The sequence below is a fragment of the Phalacrocorax carbo genome, chromosome 26 (genome assembly GCF_963921805.1).
Source record: "Phalacrocorax carbo chromosome 26, bPhaCar2.1, whole genome shotgun sequence".
Classification (NCBI taxonomy): Eukaryota; Metazoa; Chordata; class Aves; order Suliformes; family Phalacrocoracidae; genus Phalacrocorax; species Phalacrocorax carbo.
In genome coordinates this window covers 1,298,477-1,310,773 of record NC_087538.1, presented here as the reverse complement: position 1 = coordinate 1,310,773, position 12,297 = coordinate 1,298,477, and the positions used below count along the sequence as shown (strand labels likewise).

General features: G+C 54.7%; 2 protein-coding genes across 2 annotated transcripts in view; both read left to right on the top strand.

The window, feature by feature from the left end:
• The first annotated feature begins 214 nt into the window (after positions 1-214).
• Positions 215-12,297, top strand: part of LOC135317445 (uncharacterized) — a 194,490-nt gene continuing 182,407 nt past the window's right edge. The window contains exon 1 of the mRNA XM_064473735.1: positions 215-795. The gene's annotated coding sequence lies outside the window, so the exon portion shown is untranslated. The remainder of the gene's footprint in view (positions 796-12,297) is intronic.
• On the top strand, positions 3,430-10,718 carry LOC135317691 (HMG box transcription factor BBX-like). Its single transcript, XM_064474120.1, has 4 exons — positions 3,430-3,949; positions 5,553-5,751; positions 7,074-7,154; positions 10,347-10,718. Exons 1-3 carry the CDS (start codon positions 3,911-3,913, stop codon positions 7,106-7,108), a joined length of 273 nt encoding a protein of 90 aa, XP_064330190.1. The 5' UTR covers positions 3,430-3,910; the 3' UTR covers positions 7,109-7,154; positions 10,347-10,718.

The window sequence follows — 12,297 nt, the reverse complement described above, 5'->3', positions numbered from 1 at the left end:
GACCGCGGGGAAGGACGGACCGCACGGAGGGAGGGACCGCACGGAGGGACAGACAGCACGGAGGGACTGACCGCATGGAGGGAGGGACCGCACGGAGGGACGGACCGCACGGAGGGACGGACAGTGCGGAGGGACGGACCGCACCGAAGGACGGACCACGTGGAGGGACGGACCGCACGGAGGGACGGACCGCGGGGAAGGACGGACCGCGGGGAAGGACGGATCGCACGGAGGGACGGACCGCGGGGAAGGACGGACCGCACGGAAGGACGGACCGCGGGGAAGGACGGACCGCGCGGAGGGACGGACCGCGCGGAGGGAGGGACCGTGTGGAGGGACGGACCGCACAGAGGGACGGACCGCGCGGAGGGACGGACCGCATGGAAGGACGGACCGCACGGAGGGACGGACCGCGCGGAGGGACGGACCGCAGGGAGGGAGGGACCGCACGGAGGGACGGACCGCCCCAGACCCGCGGCGGTAGCTATTACAACACTCTCGTGTCGCTCTCGTTTTCTCTCTCCCCCCGTTCTCCCTTTTTTCTCTCTTTCTCTGCTTTTCTCTCGCGTCTCCGTCGCTGGCCAAATGAAGGGACTTGGCACTTTGATGCCGTTTTGAGTCTTAGTTCTGTTCCCGAGAATGTAGAAGGAACCTGGCCACGGCAACACGTTGGAGTCAGTCAGAAGTTAAGCCCAGCCGCCCCCAACCTCCCAGAATTACCTGAGGTCGGTTGGAAAGCAAGGGGGTTTAACCTCTGCCAAATTGTTCAGCCCGACAGTGGATCGTGACAGACTGGTAGGAGTGTTACCGAAAAACGCGGTAAAATCAGAAACAGCTCTCTAACACCAATTTAGTATTAAAGAGCAGGCATTCTTTATTCACAGCGCCGGATGCACGCGGGGTCGCTCCTCCTAACGTGCCTACCTTACGCACCTTTCCCGTACAATTTATAGATCAAAAAGTTACATATTCATAGATATTCATTATTGTCCTTTCTACCGATTGGTACAAACTTGCTCGTTCCGTATGTAAATTACTGCGCAGGCTCAGTTATCCTCTTCTGTTGTTCTCTTTTGAGTAGGTGGTGTTACTTGGGTCGGTGGTGGTCCGTGAGTCGGTGGTCGCGATCTGCCCCTGTCGGAATTACCTTTTACCTACTCGGCTCTTAATCTTGGCAGTCCTGGCCACTTTTCTCAGCCCACTACACGAAACCACATTTTGTCATCCTTTTCTGACAGAAGCACATTGTCTATTGTTTCGTTCACATTAATGATTACGGAGGGACTAAAATGCAGATCAAAGAATACACTGATTGGTATACTCCATGTCCCCAGACTTAACGTCCAGTTGGATAAGGCTGTACGAGGAGTATAGCAACATCTATGGTTGGTTAATTCTATCGCTCTGGTTACAGGAGCAGCAACAAAGAGGCGGCTTTAGCAGTTTTTCTCCAGCAGGCATGCCCTGCTGCAAGGTCTGGCCTATCTGCCCAAGGACTGGACTAGGAGCAAATAAAGAGGAAGCCGTCAGCTGCTTCCGTCTGCAAGAAATACCAGGTCAACAATTGCTAAGTTCTTGCTGTTCATATCTCAGGGTCCTTTAGAGAGCTTGACATCTCCGCGTGTTTCCCGCGGGGCTTCGGCTACCACGCGTGCTGTGCCTCACAGCCTCGCAGTTAAATTCCCCTTCCCGCGCTGCAGCTGCTTCGTGCAGTGGCCATAAGCTGCTCTGTTCCTCCTGCGTTTTGCTGGCGAGACGGCTGTACGAGGGCGATGCTGGCGGCACACACCAGCTACGGGGCTGCTCCGGTCCTCCTCTACACCCTTCCCTGTTCCCTCTTGCTCCTTCTAGCAAGAGGCTGTAACAGTAGCAAGTCACTTGAGCAACTCTTCTCTAGCATGCAAGTCCTGTCAAACCAGTAACATGATACACCTTAAAGTCTCTGTTCCTTTATGGATTATAGAGCTGAGACAGAACACCAGCAACACCACCATCACCACCCCCAGCCACGGCAAAAAAGGTCACATTTCTGTACAGCCAGCCACCAGATGAGCCGGTAACAGGAGTGTGTGCCACTGGGTCGCTGAGGCCAGCAGGGACTGGGGTCCATTTCTGAGCAGCGCTGGCCTGTATAGAACCGAACCCGTTCCTGCTTTTCAAAAGCTTTCAATATTAGACATGAATGAACTGGTCAGTAAGATACCTAAAAAGGAGGTATTCAAAAAAGAGGATTTCAAAAACATTATTTTAGCAAATGGATTCATGAGCAGAGGGACCACAGAGACCTTTCACGCTTCTACAAAAGCAGGTCTTATATAAAAACCACAAGCAAAACAAGGTGAAATTAAAAATGGAAAAAAAGAATGAAATAAGAGAAAGAAAATGGATTGGGGGGCAGTGAAGACAAAGTATTGTCTAAACCTTTTGTTATTTAGCTGTATAAATATTGATTGTGCTGACAGGTCGCTGACAGGTTTTGGGGGGTGTGCCTGGGTCTGCTGGTTGCTGCCAATTTTGGGGGAAACTTGAGGATTTGGGGGTGTTGCTGTGTCAGGTGCATGCTGCTAGGTCTGGTGGGTGCAGCCAGGTGTGGGGCGCCTCTGGATTTAGGGTTTGTTCCCGGACTGGGGCAATGCTACCAGGTGCAAGGGTTCTTTTGGGTTTGGCGGCTGCCGCTGGGCTGACAGCAGCCTCTGTTCCGGTGGACACAAGCCCTGTCCCTGCAGCAGCGCCAGCAGTGCGTCTCGTAAGGCGCTGGGCACTGCTGTGGTCACGCTGCGCTCTCTGGCTGGTTGTTTCGGCTACACGGCCGCACGGCTGGCCTCCCTTGAGAGGCGCTGGGGTGCCACCCTCAGGTGGATTTCACTTGCTGTGTTTGAGGGGAAACTGTCCCTCATGCTCAGAGTGCTTTAGGATAGCACACACCATGCCGGCTGCTCCGCCCTGGTAGTAACCAGTGTGTTTCTGTTGGTGGTTTCGTTGCGCCGTTCCTTCTTTTGAATCTCTGATGCGGATCGCTCGGGGCCATTGGTGGAGGCTGATTTTTGCACCGTGCCTGCTGTGTTGCTTGTCAGTGGTGCAGGAGGGGAGCCGGGCAGCGCTGCCCCACTGCTGCCCCACTGCTGCTTGCTGGGGTAGCCGTGGAGGAAAGAGGCTTGAGGAAGTCCCTTCCCAAGTCCAGCGGAAGCTCAAGAGGTTTTCTGCCAGTGGAGTTCCTGCTCTGGATGAGGTTGCTGCCAAGCACTGACTTTGTGCAGCCTGTGCTCCTGTTGACTTGCTGCTCTGTGTCACAACGGGGTTTGTCCGGCAACTGCCTGGTGAACAAGGCTTCCAGTGGTGCTTCGCTGTGTGGATATTCCAAACCAGGAGAGGGGCGCAAGTTAACATTTTTGGGGTGAGTTGAGCTTTTTAAGTTTTGGAGGTGACTGATCCAGCAGAGTTGTGCTTAGGAAACCACACATCTGGTATCTGAGGGCTTGTTGCACCCAGAAATCAAGCAGGCTGCATCAGTGTGACTCTAGGGATTGTTCTGCACGACGAAAGCTAAAGTGCGGCATACGTCATTAACTCCTGGGCTGTGGGTTAGGCTAGATGAGCCACAGCTACAAGCCTTCCTACCTCAGCATCTTCTCTAGTGTGCTTAGGAGATGAAGCTGTGCCTTGCGGATGAACTTGGTCTAAACCCAGACGAAACCATGAGTTATTAGTGAAAGCCTGATTGCTGGTAGTTTGACGCTGCAATTGTAATGTTAATAGGCGGGGAGAGAAGGATGCGGGAAGCAGGTGTGTGACTTCTGTGAACAGCGACAGCACAGGCGTGAGTGACCCTAGGAATCCAGGGCACAGCAAAGCCTTTGCTTCTGATCCAGCCTATTGGTCTCAGAGGAGCTTCCTAAAGGACGAGAACGGCATGCTCATCTCCGCAGGATCCAGCAGTTCCGTGGGCCAGGTAAGCCTTGAGTCAGAGAACCAGCTGGAAGCAGCTGTCACTGATACGCAGCTGGAGGCCGGTCAGTTCCTTTATCTCCCGTTACTAACATTCATGTCAGCGTAACGCAAAAGACCGACATTTATCACTTTCCTGGTGTGAAGCTGTGGCTAGATTTTATCTACATCTCTGTCATCTGGAACTGAGTGTTGCTGTCAAGCGTGCTTGCCAGTCTTGATTGCTAATCTAAACTGTTAGTGAGGGCTCTCCTGGCAGAGAGCAGTGCTTGTGTGTGCGTTTGGTGGCTCGCTTATGAAGAGGAGGCACTTGGTGGTTTGTTAGAGAGAGGTCTTTGGTGGTCATGGTCAGGGAGTGCTGGAGAGCTCCTGGCACGGTTATAATGCCTTATGGGGTGGATGACACTGGGGATGCAGCCGGGGTCTGACCAAAAGACTCAGCAGTGGGATCTGCAGGGGGCTGAGCAGGGGACTCTCTGCAGGACCCTGCAGGGGATCCTTCTGGGGACTCTTCGCAGGCCTGTCCTCTGAAGTCTCCTCTGCAGTCTCTGCAGAGCTCTCCTCAGAAGTGTCCAAGGGCAGCCAGGTGGGGAGGGCTGCCGCCATCCCACCTTGGTTCCCCTTGAGGTCCTGCAAGGGGGAGGCCGGCCCCCCTGAGAATGGTTCATCGTCCCCAGCATCACTGCTGCCAGGTGTTCCTCAGGACGCTTGCCCTCCGCTCCATAATCCAAGACACTGGGGACTTCACTGAAGGAGGCGGTGGTGGCAAGGCTGTCAGGGACATTGAGGAGGATGGTTTCTCCAACCACCAGCATCACTGCTGCCCACTGCTCCACATCGCAGGTGCCCTCTGCCCTTTACTCCAAGAGGTGGGGGAAGCTTGTTGATGGAGGTTGTCAAGTCGGGGATATCGGGGATTGTGGGGACACCATCCCCCAGCCCCACTGCCACCACTCGCTCTTTGGGGCAGCTGCTCTCTGCCACATACCCGGAGAGGTCGGGGAGCTCATCGAGGGCCTCGGCAGTCACGCTGGGACCACTGGTGGTCAGGGTGGTGTCCTCACTGTCCCCTAGCTGTTCCACCACCACTTGGTCCTTGGGGCAGTTGCCCTGTGCCATGTACCTGCGAAGTCATGGAGCTCACTGAGGAAACTGGTGCTGGTGCGGCTGTTGGGCAAGTCTAGGAAATCAGGGACGGTGTCCTCGCTGTCCCCCAGTCCCGCTGCCACCACTCTGTCATCGGGGCAGCCGCCCTCTGCCACGTACTCGGAGAGGTCAGGGAACTTGTGGAGGTAGGCAGCCAAACTGGGGCCGTCAGGGACACCAGGGACACGTCCTCACTGTCCATGGTGTCAAGCCGGGCAAGCGTCTCAGCGATGTCTACAGTGAAAGACTGCTCATCCTGAAACTGGAGCTTGTCCCCTGCCAGCTCGGGAAAGGCCTTGGTGAATGGCTCTGGCCGCAGCTCAGGCAGGTCAAATCAAGAATCAAGATATTTCAGCATTATTTGCTGTCTGAAGTCCTCTTAGAAGCAGTGCCCTCTATTGCCTTGTGGACAGTATAATGTCATGACTGGCCTGACTGGTAATTTTCCTTTTCTTTTCTAGTACAAGGATGCATTTATGAAGGCAAATCCAGGGTACAAGTGGTGGCCCACAACAAACCAACCTGTGAAAGCCCGGACATCCACTGTTACAAACAGGAAAAAGCTATGGGCCTTTGCTTCAGACTCTGCAAAAGGTTTACCAAGCCTGGGGAAAGCGACAAAAAGTGAAGGAATGCCGCAGCGTAACTTTGGGACGGCAGGTGAGATTCCATCCCTGTTCCTCAGACGTAGCAGCCTTGTTTTGTTTGAGGGTGCGGCGTTGGAATCGAACTGCAAGACCAGTTTTCCTCACTGCACGTGGTGCTGCAGTGCCGATACCTTTCACGGCCCAAATTAAGTTGCCAAGACTCGAGTTAAACCTCTGCATAACAACCTAAAATTTTCCTCAGCACATGATTGCTTTCAAGAGTCGAGGGCAGATATGTGGCACATCGTAACCCAAACCCCATTTGGGGTCCAGATTGGACTGGGTTTTACTTCAGGCTTATCTGCTGTTAGAGATTTTCTTTTTTCAGGTCAAAAAGGAAAATACTGATTATGTGCCTTCTTTTTCATAGAGTGTATTCATTTGCTGTTTACAAAAATCATGTACGGGTGTCTATGAAGTTGGAGGTGTTAACGTTCTCGCGGATGAATGTACCGGCGGAGCTAACTTTTTGTATTTAAATCCAGAGAAGCGCAATCTAATTTCACTGAAAACATGCTCTTTTGCCCATTATACCTGGGAGGCGTGAGTTCTAACTTCCAACTCAGGTCATCCTGTGATTCTATGATTTAATGGATGTATCATCTTGATACTATTTCTTTACAGGCTGACGTTTGATTAACACGTTTCTGGCTAATAAGAATAGTACAGCTAAGCTCTGTGTCCATTTGAATGAGGCTGTTGCTTTGGAAGAGTAATTTCTTTGTGTTTTCATTTCAGAAGCGATGACTCTTTCTTGCACTGCTTCTCATAAGCATCCCTAAGCAGACCTTTAGGCACATTATTTGAGCAGTTTGGGGTTTGCGGTACCCTTAACTACTTATTGTCACGCGGTTCGGTGGTTTGGGATTATTTCTCCAATAAGTATTTCTGTCACTTAGCAACCCTCAGTGTCTTCAACAACTTTTGGTTTTTAGCTTCTAAGTAATTTTGTTATTCGGAATGGTAGCGTAAGTTACAGGTAGAGCGGTGTCCATAGCATCACCAACACAAGGTGCTTGTGTACGTAGCCCCAAATCACCAGTTTAGTATTTTGTTGCACAAAACCCCTTTGCAGAGTTTAGAAAAAAAAAATCTGGTATTTTTGTGCTCTCTTCTTAGGCGATTGTCAAATACATTAAAATAGGTGCCAAACGATGTTTTCACCTTTTAATTTGATTTAAGCTGTCCGGGACTGTGAAGCATTAGGGTGTCCATCTTCTCTTAAAGCCTGCTTTGTGTTTCTGCTCCCTGGTATTTTGATTTGGTCGCTCATGTTCTTAGCTTGGAAGAAACACCCTTGAGGTCTTGACTTACTCTCCGCACTCCTTGTTTCAGGTTTCCTCGAGTACTTGCCAGTCAGATGCGACTAATTCTATGGAAGCTTGTCAGAAGCTGTCCTTGTTTCCGTGTGCAGAGGTGAGTTTCTTTGAAAAGGGTTGTCTTCCCCAGTGTTTCCCTTTAAGAAGCATCTGATGTTCAGCCTGAAAGAGAAATCAAAGATATTTAATCTGGAGAAGAGAAGGCTGCGGGGAGACCATGTTGCAGCCTGTCAGTACTTAAAGGGGGACTATAGGAAAGATGGGGACAACCATTTTAGCAAGGCCTGCTTTGACAGGACAAGGGGTAATGGTTTTAAACTAAAGGAGAGTTGATTGAGAGTGGATATAAGGAAGACATTTTTTAGGAGGGTGGTGAAGCACTGGATCAGGTTGCCCGGAGAGGTTGTGGAAGCCTCTGAGCTCTGTTGTTGAGCCAGTTCTCTGTCCGCCTCACCAACCCACACTACCTTAGCTTGATCGTGAGGATGTTATAGGAGACAGGGTCGAACGCCTTACTGAAGTTGAGGCAGACAACATCCACTGCTCTCCCTTCATCGACCCAGCCAGTCACGCCACCATAGAAGGCTATCAGGTTGGTCAAGCATGATCTCCCCTTGGTGAACCCATGTTGACTGCTTCTGATAACCTTCTTGTCCTCTACATGCCTGGAGATGACCTCCAGGATGAACTGCTCCATCACCTTTTCAGGGATGGAGGTGAGGCTGACTGGCCTATAGTTTCCCAGGTCCTCCTTCTTGCCCTTTTTGAAGAGTGGAGTGACATTTTCTTTCAAAGATGATGGAGAGTGGCTTGGCAAGAACTGCCGGCTCCTTCAGCACTCATGGGTGCATGCCATCAGGGCCATGGATTTGCAAGGATCCAGTTTGCCTAGGCGATCTCTGGCCCAATCCTCCTCAACCAAGGGGAAGTCCTCCTTTCTCCAGATTTTATCTCTCTCCTCTGGGACCTGGGATGCCTGAGGGCCAGCCTTCGCAGTGAAGACTGAAGCAGAGATAAGGTCAGGGAGTGCTGGAGAGCGCCTGGCAAGGTTATAACGCCACGCTGCTGGCGTACGGTCAGACGGGCTCAGGGAAGGGCCCATGAGCGACCATCGGATATGGTGCAAGCAGTTCCTGGGCAGTGATCAAGAAATGGGGCAGTTACCCAGAACTGCTATTTTTACTCTCTTCCCATCTCCCATCACTGTTTTTTTCTTTCTTTCTTCCTCTGACTCCGTGCCTGTATTTTCTAACTCCTCCCTGTCTGTCCTACAGCCTGTTGCTATGTTTTCCTTTCCCTACACCTCTCTCCCGCTCCCTGGCCTTCTCCTTTCTCTGTCACCGCGTCCTGGCCGCCTGTTTCCCCTCTGTGCTGCCGCCTGTCCCCTCTCTCCCGCCTGTATCCCCCGCTCGGCCGGCCCTGCTGCTCTCGCGGCCTCCGTCCTGCTCCCCGGCCCCTTCTGCTCCTCCTGCGTCTCCACCCTGGAGGCCGCGGCTGTTGTGCCCTTCTGCGCCTCCTTGCCCCGACCCACAGCCCCTCTGTCTCAGTCTCTCGGGGTCGTTTCCCGCCCTCCCCTCGCCCTGTGTCCCGCTCTGCGTCCCGGCCTCCCCCTTTCTCTCTCCCCGCTGCCTTTTCCCTCTGCCCCTCTCCCCGCTGTCCCCCTGCCCCGCTCCCTCTGCCACGTCTCTGTCCCTGCGCGCTCCCGGTGCCTTCTCGGTCTCTGTGGCGGCGGGTCCCGCAGCCCCGGGGGGGCGGCCGTGGGGCCTGCGGGGGGGCGGCTGGCTCGGGCTGGGGGCGCGGTGCCCGCGCAGGGTCGGGCGGCGGGAAGGCGCGCCCCGGGGCATGCTGGGAGCTGGAGCCCTGGGGCAGGGGCTGCCGGGCGGCCATGTTGCCCCGGCCCCAGCCCCTGCCCCGAGGCCTGTCCCGCAGCCCCAGGCCGCCCCCGGGCCTGTCCTGGCAGCAGCCAGCTGGGCCTGGGCCCCGCTCCGGCCCCCCTGAGCTGTGCCTGGGGGCGGCCTCGTGGGGTGCGAGCTGTGAGGCACCCGTGGGTGCCCTGAGGTGGAAGGCAGTCGGGTGAGCGGGGCTGCAGCACAGGGAGGGAGGGAGGGAGGGACAGACAGACAGACAGAGACAGAAGTGCCTGAGCTGTGCCATGTGCCTGGCAGTGCAGAGAGCAGGAGCTGCGGTGAGTCCTGGGCCCCGGGGTCATGTCACCCCTCTCCCACATCCCAGTCCCTCCCTGACACCCCCTTCCCTTTCCCTGTGTGGATTTGTGGTGGGATGCGTAGGTACATATCTATGTATGTGTGTATATGTATATGATATTATACATAGACATATACATACAAATATTATAATTTCAAAATATTTATTTGTAAAAAAATAAATCTATTATTTATAAAAATAGAATCATATTATCTTAAATGTAAAAATACCTGTTTGTGGACATAAGCCATCCCCAGCCCAGCTCAGCCACCCGCGGGGTGGGCAGGAGCTGCATTAACCCCCCACCCTCCCTCCCAGTGAGCAAATGCCCGCAGGCAGAGAGAGGCACTGCAAAGCCAACACCCAGCTCTTTTAATTTAAATGAGTATTTTCTCCCCCGGAGTGCCCCAGGTCCTCTGTGCAAGCTTCTAACAGGGTCGCTTGGTCCTGCATGCTGTGTCTTCCCAGTCATCGTGCAAACTGTCAGCATGGCATGGAAGCAGAGTGGGAAAGGTGCCTGCAGAGGTCTCGGGCGTGAGCTCACGGGGGCTCTTAGTGAGCACAAGCGGGTGCTGAGAGCCTGCCCTGCTGGAGGGCCTCACGCTGCGTTTGCAGGCTGTCCTGGCACTGCCCCTGAGCCGCCTGCACAAGTTGAAGAGTTGGCAGGTGCCAGTGGGAGGAGGTGGGACTGGATGAGGGGGAGCAATGGCTTCTCCTTACAGGAAAGGCTTGTCCAGGTGGGACCCTAGTTGCCACCTGCTCTGGGCAGGTGCCTTTCAGCCGCACCATCCCTTGCTTGTTCTTGGCGAGTTGCTGCACACCGAGAGAGGCCAGAGAGCTTCTTCAGGCAGCGCACCCAGCTCGCTGCCATGCAGGTGCTTCTCCACTGACGTGCTCTTGTGACCCGTGAATTCTCACGGCTGCTTCTCTGTTTGGTACCCGCAGGGTCCGACCGAAGGCACTGTCTGCGGTTCAGAGCCGAGCTGCTTGGCCAAATCAGTTCTTAATCCTGTGATGCTCATAGCAGGAATGAGAGCCAGGGCACCCTTCTCCATGTGAACGTAGTTTCTTCTTCTCCTTCCAGCCTGAAAACCATGTGGGAAAGTGCTGGCCCTTGCTGGGAAGTTGGGGACAAGCCTTCATCAAGCTGTCTGTGCCAATCCTTCCCAGAGCAGTCACCATGGACCACGTTTCAGGACGACGTTCCCTGGAGACAGTATTGGCAGAGCTCCAAAGGACATGGCTGTCTACGTGAGTGGTTTCTCCAGAGTGGGGGGCTGGGTGTTGCACAGCGTTTCTAAGCCGGGGGTGAGTATGGGTCAAAGAGTCCAGCGGCCTCTGGCCTCCTCCTGGCTCGCAGAAGCAGCAAGCTCCTTGGAGCTGTATTGCGCTTCTGTCCAATGTACTGTTCGAAAGGAAGGTTCTGGGGCATGATGGAACTCGGGGAGCCATAGGGAAGAGGAGGTGGCACAGCGCACTGTCCTAGCCCTTCTGGCTTTCAATCCCCGTGGGCATTTGTGACCCTCAGGTTACCCCGCTCCGCCTGGGAACATCTGCTCCTTCTCTGGGTGGCAGCCTAGACTCGCTGAGTAGGCAAGCGTGGCGTGCTACCTAGGTGCAGCTTCTTGTCTGCTCCTTGTGCTCGTCTTCCTTTGACTGCGTAGCTGAAATAAACCCGTGCTTCACCGACTGAAGTTCAGTCTTCCCACAGTGTGTGAGGCGCTCTGGTTTCTCCACCCCCGTGTTTCTCTTGGGCCTGAAGTAGGAACCTGAGGAGCAGGGAAGGCTCCTGGGACAGTTCACTTTCCGGGCAGTGCTGAATCACAGTCAGACCTTGCAGCTGAAGGTACGGGGACAGAGAGGGAGGAGAACTGTAGGAGACGAGGAGAAATGCGCTTGGCTGGGGAGAAGCTTCCCTGCCAAAGGGCTATAGGCAGCCCTGTCCTTGAGCGTGTGCCACGCTGGCCTTTCTTCTGCTTTAACTTCTGAACGGTGTGTGCCTGGAGAGCTGTTCTTTTTCTCTTTCCTTTTGGGTTTAAGCTTCAGTGCCTACAACCACTGCAGTTGAAGCTAAAACCACCTTGAGTGTCTGGACTGCAAGTGGCTACAAGTGGCCACATCCCGTAGTACGCACTACTCCTGGCCTGCTGGTGAAAGACTCGAAATCCTGGCCTTTCTGAGGCCTCTGTTGCTGCTGGTAGCGAGCAGTGACAGGGAGGCCATTCTGCTTCAGTGCCTTTCTAGAGAAGACAACGAGACATTATACTAACAGCACTGGGTCTTGTGACTGTGGAAGCAGGCTAGAAGACCTTGCCAAACTGTTTGCTGAAGCTTCTGGGAGCTGCTTCTTCCTTTACTCTTCTTGCAGCCAAATGAGGTAGAGCAGGATCACACTGTCTTGACCACGAGAGGTGCAAAGACCTCGCAGGGCAGCCGGAAGGAAGGTGTTGACCCAGGCCGTCACCGCGGCACTGCTCTGTCGGCAGTCAAATGCTAGAGAGGAAAAGGCAGCTCCGAAGAGGGGGGGACAGTTCTGGGCTGGTGGGTTATGGGTAGCCGTAGTCGTTGGCTATGTCCATGCTGGCCTCCCTCTGCACACAAACGTGCAGCTGCCCCGTGACACCTGCAGGGCCGCCCGCTCCCGCTCCTCCTGGGCCAGCGTCTTCACACACTCCCGCTGGGGCCGCTGCTCGGGTGTGATGGGCACCGACTGCTCCTGCTCCTCCAGCGGGGTGGGCGCAGCCGTGAGCCCCCCCAGGGCCCGAAGGACAGCGGGGAGTCGTTGGGAGGTTGTGGCGGCATGTGCAGCTGCTGCGGCAGCCCCTCCCATGGGGTTTGGCCTCCGTGGGCGACAAGCACAGCCCGCTCGGCTGCTGAGGTTTGTCGGCAGACCTGGTGCGTGCCTTGCTGCTCGATGGTGCCGCCGGTGTCATGTCCTTCTTGCCGTCAGCGGGGGCTTGAGGCATCCAGTGCTGCGCTGGGTCTCGGGGCTGCCATCAAGGAATTGGGTTCCGGGTTGGGTGGTTGGGGCATCA